Source organism: Natator depressus, chromosome 24 (genome assembly GCF_965152275.1).
Source record: "Natator depressus isolate rNatDep1 chromosome 24, rNatDep2.hap1, whole genome shotgun sequence".
Lineage (NCBI taxonomy): Eukaryota > Metazoa > Chordata > Testudines > Cheloniidae > Natator > Natator depressus.
In genome coordinates, this window is record NC_134257.1 from 21,999,127 (window position 1) to 22,012,266 (window position 13,140).

General features: G+C 61.4%; 1 protein-coding gene across 1 annotated transcript; it reads left to right on the forward strand.

Moving 5' to 3' along the window:
* LOC141976956 (guanylate-binding protein 3-like) lies at positions 1-11,228 on the forward strand. Its single transcript, XM_074938126.1, is given in 13 exon segments — positions 1-42; positions 4,362-4,566; positions 4,779-4,906; positions 6,324-6,433; positions 6,815-7,017; positions 7,470-7,712; positions 8,927-9,207; positions 9,463-9,675; positions 10,244-10,283; positions 10,286-10,345; positions 10,468-10,661; positions 10,895-10,973; positions 10,976-11,228. Coding segments are annotated over 12 exon segments (1,872 nt in total). The 5' UTR covers positions 1-42; positions 4,362-4,379; the 3' UTR covers positions 11,110-11,228.
* Positions 11,229-13,140: the final 1,912 nt, after the last annotated feature.

Here is a 13,140-nt window from a genome sequence, read left to right on the forward strand (position 1 = left end):
GCTCTGCGCTGAAGGCCAAGGGCTGGTCTCCCGGCCGGGCCGGTTAGTAGCTCTCAGAGCTGGTGGGGTGGAAAGGGAAGGAAGCGGGAAGTGCAGAGAAGTGTCTGGAATAAAGATCTCGGGGGGTCGGATGGAATAAAGAACAAGGGGGGAGGGAAAGTTTTATCTCTTGCCACCTACATTTCCTAAGGTAGGATGTGGTTAAAGCAGAAGTGTGGGCGCCAGGACTCCTGGGTTCTCTCCCTGGCTCTGGGAGGGAAGGGGGGTCTAGTGGGTTAGAGCAGGGGGACTGGGAGCCAGGACTCCTGGGTTCTAGCCCCGGCTCTGGGAGGGGAATGGGGTCTAGTGGTGCTGAGCAGGATGGGGCTGGGAGCCAGGACTCCTGGGTTCCGTCCCTGTTGTGCCACTGAGTTTATACGCAACCTTCAGCGAGTCGCGTCCCCTCGCAGGGCCTGGGTTCCCCGCGGTGAGAGGGAGGCGGCATCTATCCCCAGACACCGCCTGTCTGTCTGTCTGTCTCCCCGTACACCGCCTCTGTCTGTCTGTCTGTCTGTCTGTCCCCGTACACCGCCGCTCTCTGTCTGTCTGTCTGTCCGTCCCCGTACACCGACTCTGTCAGACAACTGTCCATGGTGCCGACCTACGTACCAGGGCCAGGGGACGAGCTGGGGCTGGCAGCTCTAAATCCCCTGAACGCCTCAGTCAGATGGAAACCGAAAGCAGCCGGAGCCTTTCCTGGCCCGGGGCTGATTCCGGGAAACCCAGTGGAGGGCCGGGGGCCGGGGGGTTGCTTTCCTCTGCAGCCGGGGTACGGGGCATTCGCAGGCTTGAACTAGTGTAAACGGTGGGTCCTCTGTCACGTGGAGTCCATAACCCGTGATTTGGGGCCGTCAGTGTCTCGGCCCGAGGTCGGGGCCTGTTACGGGGGGCTGGGTGAGGGGCTGTGGCCTGCGCCGTGCAGGGGGTCAGGCTTGATCCCGTGGGTCCCTGTGGGGGTGCCTAGCCTTGAGTCCGAAGCAGTTAAACCGGCGCCAGCCTCCGCTTTCAGTTTCCATCTGACTCGTCCCCTTTTCCCTGGACCAGCTGCAAGGAAAGCTCGGCTCTGAGCCGCACGGAGGGACGGCCGGCACGGGAGGGAGACCAAGCGGACACCGAGCGCGGCTGGCCGCCCTCGCCCCAGGGCAGGTAGGGTCCCGGCTGCCCCCCTGCCCCCCCGGGGCTCGGATCGACTCGGCTCCGAGCACGGGGCTGGCATCCCCGGGCAGGGGCCATCGCCTGGGTGTGGAGCCGAGAGCAAAGGGAGCCGCTGCTAACGTGGGGCTGGGGCCCAGGGTCGATCTGGGCTGGGCGAGCTGACGGGTGGGGTCGGCACTGCCGGAGGGGATGGAGAGCTGGGTCTGACCCTGGCCCTAAAACCTCAACCCTAACCCCTGACGCTCACCTAGCCTCCTTCACCGTACCCCTCGCCCCATAGCCCTAACCCCATAACTCTACCCCTGGCCCCATAGCCCTTACCCCATAACTCTGTCCCTTACCCCATAGCCCTTACCCCATAGCTCTATCCCTTACCCCATAACTCTACCCCTTGCCCCATAGCCCTTACCCCATAACTCTGTCCCCACCCCATAGCCCTAACCCCATAACGCTACCCCTTACCCCCACTCCATAATTCTACCCCCACCCCATACCCCCACCCCATAACTCTACCCCCTACCCCATAGCCCTAACCCCATAACCCCTACCCTTTACCCCTAACTCTGTACTCCTAACCCCAAAGCCCTAACTCCGTCACAATGGCTGTGAATGGGCCCGCAGACCCCAGTGCCCCTTCCTCTGCTGCTGGGGGCTGCGTCTGCAGTGAAACCCGCTTCCTTCCCAAAGCCCCTGGCGCTGCGCCATCTCCCTGGGCTCTGCCCCTCTTTGGACGGCTCTGCTCAATGCCCGCGGGTGCCCAGGCTGGGCTGTGCCGGTCCAGCAGTGCTGGGGCGCCGCCGGGCCACACGAGCAGAGCCCTGGCTCGAGCTGGGGGATGGTTCTGGCTGGAAATGCAGGTTGGGGTTGTGACGGGTTCCCCCCAGGGAGCCACCTGGAACTGGGGTACCACTGAGCCCCCTGACCCACCAGCCTGGGCTCCCTCTCACCCTGTACGGCTGTGACAAGCTGCAAAGTCCTCCACCTCCACTTTCCCAGCATTCACACGGGGGGGGGACACACCCAGCTGCAGTTACACGCCGGGTCTCTCACCACCAGCCTCCCAGCCTGGGGCCCCAGAGCAGTGCCCTCCTGCCCTGGTCAAATCTGGGCAGTATATGGGTTTAACACCCCGTCCGCCTCTCCCTCAGTGTGAAGAGAACAATGCACACTTCTGCCAGCCAAGCCGAGATTTTCCCCAAGCACTCCAGGCAAAGCTCACAGGTTTGGATTAAAACATAAAATGAGTTTATTAACTACAAAATATCAATTTTAAGTGATTATAAGGGATAGCAAACGGCTCAAAGCAGATTACCTGGCAAATAAACAAAAAACGCAAAGCAAGTTTAAGAAAGATGGGATATGAACTCGCAGATTCTCACCCTGATGGATGATACAAGCAGGCTGCAGATTTGTAAGGTGAAAGCTGCACCCAGGTGTTTCATACACAGGCTAGAAATCCCTTCAGCCTGGGCCCAGCACTTCCCCCAGTTCAGTCTTTGTTCCTCAGGTGTTTCCAGGAGTCTCTTTGGGTGGGGAGTGAAGAACCCCAGATGACGCCACTCCCTGCTTTATGTAGCTTTTACATCTGGCGGGAGCCCTTTGTTCCAAAACACGGTTCCCAGACCGGGTTATGGGAAAACCCTGACATCCCAAGATGGAGACCAGCATCATGTGGCCTGGTCGCATGGCCTTGGAGAGTCATAGCAGCCGTCTCTCCCAGGCTGTCTGTGGTGTTCTCAGGAAGGCTCCCAGGTGGGAGATAAATGTCTCCTAAGGCCTGTGGTTTTTTCCTAATGGCCCATTGCCCTGAATAGGCCCTTCCCCACCAGCTGTCTTGCCTAGTGGGCATTCCCCAGGGGTCACTACATTTGATGGACAGACACATAGTCAATATTTATAACTTCAGATACCAAAATGTCGGCAGCTCTCCAACACCACTTTCTACAAGCCATTACCCTCTGATCCCACTGAGAGTTAAAATAAACTGGTTAGTCTCTAAGGTGCCACAAGTACTTCTTTTCTTTTTTCTTTTTACAAAATGTTACATGCACACACATAGGACAGTCCTAGTCAGCAAACCGTCCCTTGTCCAGCGACAGCTCACAGGACTTGTGGAAAATGCATCAGAATTATGCCATAATCCTATCATCCTAATAGCACTGTGAAGACTGCGGGATGCAGTGTCACGGGGTCACCGGCTGGAAGAAAACCGAAGGGGAAACCGGTGGCAGCGTTTTGTTTCGAAAGGCCGGGTTGTGTCCAAAGGGAGCTGGGTTGTGTTAAAACCAAAGGGCCAGAAAGGGTAAAAAAACTCCTAGAAATGCCATGGAAAAGAGAGGGGGGCAGTTGGGGGTCAAATGATTCATTTGGAGCCGAAGTTCGCAAACAGGTGAGATTCTTCTAAAAACAAAAAATGGAAAAGGTTAAACATTTCGTTCCGCCCCCAAACGGATTTATTCTGCGGGGTTTTGCTTCGGCAAGACCACCAGCCATGTTCCCCTCTTGGATGGAGTCGAAACAATTCTTTCCCCTGGATATTCTGGCCACTGAATGGGAAAAAACTCAATCTTCGCTCAGCCCGCGGCTGCCAGGCAGCCGGAGAGAGCTTGGAGATGGGGTGCAACTGAGGCAAGAGACCTCCGCATGCCCCCATGGCTCCATCCCTGTGGCCTCTGGCTCCCCTTCTATGGTCCTTCTAGGGGCCCCATCACAGCAGCCTCATGTATTGTCCCTCACTCCACCTAGGGGGACAGAGAGGTGCTGTTATCCCCATTGTACGGATGGGGAAACTGAGGCACAGAGCAGTTGAGACCGGGGATGGTCAGGCCTTGAAATGCTGAGTGCAGCATTGCCAAAACACCTTTCAAAACCTGGCCCAAGTGGCGGGGAGTCTTGCTGTAACCACTGGACCGACCTGCCTGTCCAGCAGCAGCCCCGCCGGGTGCGACTAAAGGGGCTCTGGCAGGGGGTCTGCAGCGATGCCCAGGAGCACCAGGGCTTGTCTGCCCCAGGGTGAGCTGCCGTGGGCCGTGCTGGGGTCCGTACGCTGCACCCGGGGCGGGTGGAAGGGTCTCCCACAGTTTGGGGGGCCTGGCTCCGTGTCTCATTGTCGTCTGCCCCAGTGTCTCATCCCCTCACGCTGACCCTCCCTGCTCTGTGTCCTGCAGGCCGCCCCCCCCGGCGTGATGGAGATCCCCATGCTGGCCCCCATCTGCCTGATTGAGAACAGCCCGGCGGGGGAGCTGCGGGTGCAGCAGGAGGCGCTGCGGGTGCTGGCAGAGATCTCCCAGCCCGTGGTGGTGGTGGCCATCGCCGGGCTGTACCGCACCGGCAAGTCCTACCTCCTGAACAAACTGGCTGGCAAGAGAACAGGTGGGAGACCCTGGGCGGCAGGACTCCTGGGTTCTCTCCCTGGCGCTGGCAGGGGAAAGGGGTCTAGTGGGTCAGAGCGGGGGGGCTGGGAGACAGGACTCCTGGGTTCTCTCCCTGGCTCTGGGAGGGGAGTGGGCTCTAGTGGTCGGCGGGGCAGGACTCCTGGGTTCCCTCGCTCTGCGACTGTCCCAGCTCCACCCCTCTCTCCCCAGGGTTCTCGCTGGGCTCCACCATCCAGTCGCACACCAAGGGCATCTGGATGTGGTGCCTGCCCCACCCCCGCCGGGCCGGCCACACCCTGGTGCTGCTGGACACCGAGGGGCTGGGGGACGTGGAGAAGGTGAGTGGGGGCGGGGGGCAGTGTATGAGAATCAGCCAATTTGCAGAGCAGGATGGAAGTTCCCAGGGGCTTCTGGGACTTGTAGTTCCCAGGGGATGCTGGGCATTGTAGTTCAGGGCAAGGCATGCTGGGAAAGGGGATGGGGTATTTAAGGAGCTCCCACTGCTAAGGGGCAGACTCAGCGAGCCCCATGTAGGGGAAGGAGGCTCTGTCTGATGTGGGGCTGATGGCCTCTGAGGGGGGCAGTGCCAATGCTGGGAGGGCTGGGGATGCCGTGGCGGGGCTGGGAAGGGAGGCCCAAGGGCGTGGCTGGAAACACCTGTCGTGGCCGGGGAGAACTGTTGAGATAGCGAAAATGTTTCCTGTCCCCGAATCGTGATGAAAAGTCAAAATGGGGTGAAAGTGTCAGGGCTTGAAAATCGGAAACGTTTCCTGGGTCCGGGTCACGCAAAAACTTGGATCATTTTCAAACATTTTGATTTTCCATCTTTTTTTTCTTTCTTTCTTGACTGGGTCTAAATTTACCAAAATGTTGGCAACAAGACGTCACTTTGCCTTGAGAAACATCCAGTTTCCAGTTAGACAAACAGCCAGTCGGGCCATTTCCACAATTCTGAAACTTTTCCCCCAATAATTTTTCAAGTCGGGAAACCTTAACCAACCCTGTTTCGCCAGTGATTTTGGTGTCAACAATTCAACGGTCTCCAGTGACAATTTCATGACCCATTCTAGTCGGGGAGGGCAGGCCTGGGATTTGGGGGAGCCAGCTTCAAATCCCTTCTCCACAGACCCCCGGTGTGACCTTGGACTCGGTTTCCCCACCCCGCCCGCCAGAGGGAGTGTGACGATAAATACATTCACTCTGGAGAGGGGCTCAGACCCGGCTGATAAGATGGATCCTTTGAGAAGGATCCCGCAGCCTTGGCCATATGTCGGCATCGCTCTGCTGTAGATGGAGGGAAGAGCTGACATCGCCAGCCACCAGGGGGCAAAAAAAAGTCAGGACCCAAAAAATGCACGAGAGCAGCGGGACCCAATGGCGGAGGGGGAGGGGCTTGTCGCCTTCCCAAAGTTTAAATGGAGCCACGTGGGTTAGAAACATACTTCAGTAAAAGAAGAGCAATGGGAGCTCCTGCCCCATCCCATGCCTCTGGGAGTTGCAGATTTAACGGGGTGGGGGAGGGGAATATGCCAACCCCAAATAGCGACTCTCCTGGCTCCAAGAATGGGAATTCACTGTGGCCTGGCCTGGACTGGGACTCCAGAGAGCTGCGAGCTGTTCTACTAGCCACCCCTCCCCCATGCCTCAGTTTCCCCATCTGTGCCATGGGGCCGGGGATCCCACCGTACTCTGCGATGGGCTGGGAGCTCTGTGGCTGGGGCGCACTCGGGCCGGTGACGGTGGGTGTCGTTCCAGGGCGACACGAAGAACGACACGTGGATCTTCGCGCTGGCCGTGCTGCTCAGCAGCACCCTGGTCTATAACAGCATGGGCACCATCAGCCAGCAGGCCATGGACCAGCTGCAGTATCCTTGCCTGGGGGCCGGGGCTGGGAGGTTGGGGGGCCCCATGTCCCCGGAGAAGGACCCCGTGGTTCCATCCAAATTCATCACCCCCAGTGAAATCGTGACACCACGGCCCCCTCTAGCGGCCTCTCTGCGTGGTGGGTAACAACCCACTACTGCCACCAGCTGGCAGAATCACTGCTTCGGCTGCAGTGCTGCAGGGGGCTGCTCTGGACCCTGGAGGTGGTGGGTTCGATCCCTGCTTCCTGGTGTTGTGATGGAATATCTTCCCCTTCCCCCGGTCCCTTCTGAGCCCCCATCGCAGGTGGATTGGGGGGCCCTGAGGGATCGGGACCCCCCTGCGGGGGGCACCATGTATCCAGTTCCTTAGCCGGTCCCCAGCTACGTGACGGAGCTGACGGAGCACATCAAGGTGAAGGCGGCAGGCGAGGGCAGCCGGCAGGAGCGGGAGGATTCGGCCGAGTTCGTGCGGTTCTTCCCGGCCTTCGTGTGGGCCGTGCGGGATTTCACGCTGCAGCTGGAGCTGGACGGGCGGGAGATCACCGAGGACGAGTACCTGGAGAACGGCCTGAAACTAAAGCCAGGTAGGGGAGCGGTGCTGGCCCCAGGGTGGCGCTAGGGGGCGCCGTGCTGCAGGGGGTAGGGCAGGGCTCTCCCCAGCAGTCGGGGCTGGCCCCAGGGTGGCACTAGGGGGTGCCGTGCTGCAGGGGGCAGGGCAGGGTTCTCCCCTGGCAGTCAGGGCTGGCCCCAGGGTGGCACTGGGGGGCGCCATGCTTGCAGAGAGGGTGACTTTTGTTCGAGACACAAACCCAGGCTGGTGACACCTTGTGGGTGTTACCGGTCCCTGGGAGTTGGGGCATTCGCTGTCCCAGCCACATTCCAGCTTGGACGGTTCCCCGGCTCCCCTCAATCCCCTGTGGATAGTGGGGGTCTCTTTCCCGCAGGGGGGGAATCTGTCCAGCAGCCGCCGCGCTGCCTCCCAGAAGCAGCCACATGTCGGCGCAGGGCTGCTGCCCAGCTCCCGTCTCCTCCCCAGGCAGCAGCCGGCGAGCCCAGCTCTACAACCTGCCCCGCGAGTGCATCCGCCAGTTCTTCCCGGCGCGGAAACCCTTCGTCTTTGTCCCGCCGGCCGGCAGGAGGGACCTGCCCCGGCTGGAGGAGCTGCAGGAGGACGAGCTGGAGCCCGAGTTCCGGGAGCAGGTGGCCCGGTTCTGCCACCACGTCTGGGAGACGTCGAAGCCCAAGACCATCCCAGGCGGTCACGTGGTGACCGGGGCCAGTGCATGTCGGTAGCCCTTGGGCCAGGGCTGTCCCGGAGTCAGGGGGCCGATGCCCTGGAACTGCTCCCAACGAAGCCAGCCAGGACTCTGCTTGAGCCTCTGTCACCCGGGCAAGAAGACTACACGGCTTCGGCCTTCCTGGGTCTGACCTCGGAGCGTTCAGCCCCCTGTTCTCCCCGCAGCGAGTCCCCACAGCCAAAGGGTCCTGTGCTCCCCCCGCCCCCCGGCCCCGGCACAGTGTCACCTGGTTGCATCCCCCTCTTGGGTCTCAGGTTATGAAGGGCACGGGCCATTGCCCATGTGCAGGCAGCTGGAGCCGCCTCACCTGCCCCGAGGGTCTCAGCAAAAGTCACACACCCTTATTCCCACCACCAAGGCATTGGTGCAATACAGAGGGAAACTGAGGCACACACAACATTCATGGAAAACAGTCAGGCTCACATAGGCTCACGTACAACATAATGAGGAAAAACCCACTTCATCACGGGGTCACCAGCTCCCCATGCGATGCTGGGGCCAATGGGCCTCGTGGGCGGGATGAACCAAGCTGGGAGGGGGTCCCCTATGGCCAGCACTGGTGGGGCCAACGCTGGAGCCTGCGCCTAGCTCTGGGGTGTGCGGTTAGGAGGGTTGCTGGAAAATTGTCAAGAGGTGGAACAAAGCCGCGGAAACGACCCGCAGGGGGAGAACAGGCCGGGTGGGGGGGAGCCCAACAGAGGAGATCTGGTTAGTGGATCCCAGGGGAGATGGGGAGAGGCCTAGATAGGAGGGTGGGCGCGTCTCCCCGGGGAGGGACACCTGGGTCCCAAAGGGCCGTTTGGGCTGCAGAGAAAGGCAGAGCAGGGCCCTGCGGCTGGGGTGGGTGGGGGGTGAAGCTAAGCGCGTCTCAACGAGAGATGAGGCACTAAATGCTCAGAGGGACTGGAGCGCATCTGGGCTTGGGAGGGGGGCATGTCCCATGCTCCGTGTCTGTCCTGCAGGGGGAGGGCAGGTCAAGGGGTGCAGGGAGGGGCAGGGAGCAGCCGGAGTCCTGGAAGTTGTGGGGAGGCTCTGGGAGGGGCAGGGCACCCTGGCACTGACCCTGCTCCCCTCCAGCCACGCTGGGCCCCCGGCGCTGTCCCTGCCCCCCTCCGGCCATGCTGGGGACCCTGGCGCAGACCCTGCCCCTCCGGCAGTGCTGGGGAACCTGGCGCAGACCCTGCCCCTCCGGCAGTGCTGGGGAACCTGGCGGTGACCTACGTGGACGCCATCCGCAGCGGGGCGGTGCCCTGCATGGAGAGCGCGGTGCTGGCCCTGGCGCAGATCGAGAACTCGGCGGCGGTGGGGGAGGCCGTGGCTGTCTACGAGGAGCAGCTGGCGCGGCGGGCGGCGCTGCCCACGGAGAGCGTGCAGGAGCTGCTGGAGCTGCACGCCCAGTGCGAGCGGGAGGCGCTGCGGGCATTCATGGCGCGCGCCTTTAAGGACGACGACCGCAGCTTCCAAGGGGAGCTCATGGTACGGCCCCTCGTGCTGGCCCCAGGGGTTATGGGATAGCTGCCCCGCTGCAGGATGGGCAGGGATGGGGCTCCCCTGATCCCGTTCCCCAGGTATCTCCCAACCCAGGCCCCTGCTTAGCTGGAGACCCAAGATGCAAGACCAAGGGGACCCGGCCTCATCTCCAGCCCCGGCTGCATGCGGATTGTCTCACATCCCTGCCCCATTTGGGCCCTGTCCTTGCTCACCCTTGCCCTGTCTGTGCCCACCTGGCAGCACCGCCTGGAGGAGCAGAAGCAGGAGCTCTGCCGGCGCAATGAGCTGGCGTCGTTGGATCGCTGCACGGCCACCCTGCTGGAGCTGTCGGACGAGCTGGACGATCGGATCGGCCAGGGGGTCTACCTGGTACCCGGGGGCTACCAGCGCTTTCTGGACGACCAGCGGCATGTGGTGGACAGATACTGGCAGGTGCCAGGGAAGGGGATAAAGGTAGGAGAGGGCTGGAGCCTGGCTCTGTCTGTCTGTGCGTCCCCTCATTCTGCAGCCCAGGAAGCCCTGCTGAGAACCAGGGATCAGGGGCAGCATCAGAATACGTCTACCCCACCCTCACAGCCCCGCCCCCCCGCTGTCAGCGTGGCCCCGGCCAGGCTCCCGTGGCCAGCCCAGTCCTCAGCCACTCTGCTGGGGCTGCTGGTGGGGGGCCAGTTAGTGTCCAGGTGATGAGGCCGTTTGTCCTGTTACAAACCAGATTCAGCCCCCAGCTCATCCGGAACAGGCGTCGAGGGTGTCGAGTGGGAATGACATGCTAACTATGGAGCTGGCGCCCCCTAGAGGGGAAAGGCCCCATGCCCCCTTCCCAACCCCCCTGAGCTAGCCAGTCCCCTGCCCTGAGACTGGATCAGAGCCAGCAACCCCTAGACGGGAAAGGTCCTGTCTCCCAGCCGCCAGCTGCCTAGCCAGCCAGTTACTCTCCGGTGCCGTGATCCAGAATCCCGACCTGGATCCAGCCCCACAGGACAAACCCCCCGACCCTGTGGCTCCCACTCTCCATCCCCAGGCCGAGGAGGTGCTGCAGGAGTTCCTCCAGTCCAAGGAGGACGTGCCCAGTCCATCCTGCAGACGGACGAGGCCCTGACGGAGAAGGAGAAGGAGATGGCAGGTACCCACTGGGGGGACGTCACGCCGCTGGGGCGGAGGGGGAGGGTGCTTGGGCCGCAGCCCGGGCAGGCAGAGTCACCATGGCCCTCCCCGTGCCAACCCACCTCTCTCTCCCTGTCCCAGCCGAGCGAGCCCGGGCCGAGGCGGCTGAGCGGGAGCAGGAGGTCCTGAAGCAGAAGGAGGCTGAGCAGCAGCAGAAGCTGGAGGACCAGGACTGCAGCTACCAGGAGAACCTGCAGCAGCTGGAGGAGAAGCTGGAGGACGAGAGGAAGAAGCTGCTGGAGGAGCAGGGCAAGATGCTGGATCAAAAACTGAAGGTACCGGTGGGGGCTGCGGATGCTTGGCTCTGGGGGGACAGGATGGGCACAGCCTGGGGAAGGGCGCCCCTGCCACCAGCTTCAGCCTGCCCGGGGGTGGGACTTCCATGCATGGGGTAGCTGGGACACTGGCAAATGGCAGGCAAGGGGCGGGATCCCCCCCCCACCCATGGGGCAGGGGCTGTCCCATGGGGCGGGCTGGGGATCCCCCTCACGCTGTCGCTGCCCCCCAGGAGCAGGAGGCCCTGCTGAGGGAGGGGTTCCGGGAGGAGGCCGGATGCCTGGAGAGCGAGATCCGGCGCCTGCAGCAGCAAACGAGGAGATCCGGAAGCCGTCATGGATCCAGTCGGCGCTGGGGACGCTGGGCGACGTGGCCTCCCTCGTGCTACCCGGCTACGCTGGCAAGGCTGCCGGGGTCGTCACCAGCCTCATCCGGCGCCTGTTCTGAGGGGCCCCCGGCCTCCCGCTCGCCTGTTCACACACAGAACCCCTCGCCACAGGACGCGCCGCCAGCGAGCAACTTAGTCACGTCCAGCAAAGCATTGGGTGGTTCTGAGAGCAACACCGAGGGCTCCCAACCGCCACGCTTCATGGCCTGGGCTGTCCCCCCACCCCACTGGTGGGGTCAGGAAGAAATATCTCACCCCACAGGGCCTTGCAGGGAGGGTGCATTGTGGGAGACGTGCGACCTCAAGATGCAGAGGACTTGTTGGAGAGAGATAGATTCATAGATACTAAGGTCGGAAGGGACCATTATGATCATCGAGTCTGACCTCCTGCACAACGCAGGCCCCAGAATCTCACCCACCCGCTCCTGCGAAAAACCTCTCACCTCTGTCTGAGCTATTGAAGTCCTCAAGTCCTCAACCATCGGATACCGGGATGGTTGGGGCTATTAGCCTGGTCTGTGGGGCAGGACCCAAGCGAGGTGGCCACCAGAACGCCACCCCCTGGGGGAGTGAGATGCTGCCCACACCTAGAGCTGAGGTGGCCTTCTGCCCCGGATACCTCCCCTGCCCCAGGCCGAGGGATGGGAGCTGGCATGGGTGCGGGATGCCTCTCTCCCTGCCTTGCAGCCACACGGCTTGAAACTCTGCACTTCAATAAACCTCCCCACGAACCTCGCCCACGTGTCTGGGTCTCTTTGCGGCTCTCTGGTGACGGGAATCGACACCCCTGAAATGAAGAAACGTGGGACGGACGCCGGCGTGCCGGGACAAGTGGCGAACCCGCCCTAGCTGCCCTGAATTTGGGCTGTCAAGGCAGGGTCAGTGCTGGGAGATTGGCTAGTAGTTACAGCGGAGGGGGCTGGGAGCCAGGACTCCTGGGTTCTATCCCCAGCTCTGGGAGGGGAGTGGTGTCTAGTGGCTAGAGCAGGTGCGTTGGGAGCTAGGATTGGGCCCGTCAGGGCATAGAGTTCTCCCATGCTCATTAGTGAAATACCCAGGGGGGTCCTAGCAGCGCAAATGCTGGCGGACAGTTTAAGCAGCAGGATTGGCTGGCATCAAGAAATGGACACGGAGCCAAGCCCCCTGCTGTGTGAAATGCCGACCCGGTCAGGGTCCTGGGGGAGCTCACCTTCCTGTCGCCAGCTGGCCATGTGTTGTTTAGCCTGCTCCATTCAAGACTCCGAGATCTGCCCCATTTCCCACAATGACACGGACTAAGCACCGGGGCTGGGTGTTCCTGCTGAAACGATCATCAGTGACACAGATAACGAAGCAATCATTAGGTTCCAGGGGTAACATGCCATTGCTATGAAAGACACAACTCACACTGGGGTCCGGCTCCCTGCAGACACAGTCAGCAAACCAGGTGGATTCAGGTCACACTGGGAAGGTTTTGTAGAAGTATGGGGCCAGATTCTCTCGAACACGGGGGCCCTGTGGAAGTGGGTGAAAATAAAACGCTCTGTCCTTCCTGAGCTGTGTAAAGGGGCCCTAGCACCAGTGAGAATCCAGCCCTGCCTCGCCAGCCCTTGAGGCTACAAAGAAAACTTCCAAATGTTACCTCTTCCAGGCAGGGTTTTCTGCCTCAGTGTGCAAAGAGCCTTAACCCAGCCGAAAGCCCTGTGAGTGGCGTGCACTGCCCCATTTCTAGTGACAGTCTGTTAACTCTGAAACCTAATGACCACACAATGACCCGTTTGCCTGATCATTACAGCTATGGGTCAGCCCGGGTGTAGCACTTGAGGTTGGAGCCATTTGTTGCTGTGGGATAAATGCTCCCTTCACGTCTCCCTCTGGGGCGGAGCGCTTTGGACACCAGCTGTTCGCATACACACCCCACTCTTCCTTCTGGGCTCTCCGCTGCTCCCTCTCTTCAGCCCGTGGCCATGGAGCAGCCCATGTGCCTGGTGGGGAACGGCGCCGACGGGGAGCAGGATGGGTACAAGCAGGGGAACAACACGGTGACCTCCCGGGCCGCCATCGAGAACGAGGCGGCCCTCAGGGAGGCGCTGGCTCACTACGCGGCCGGG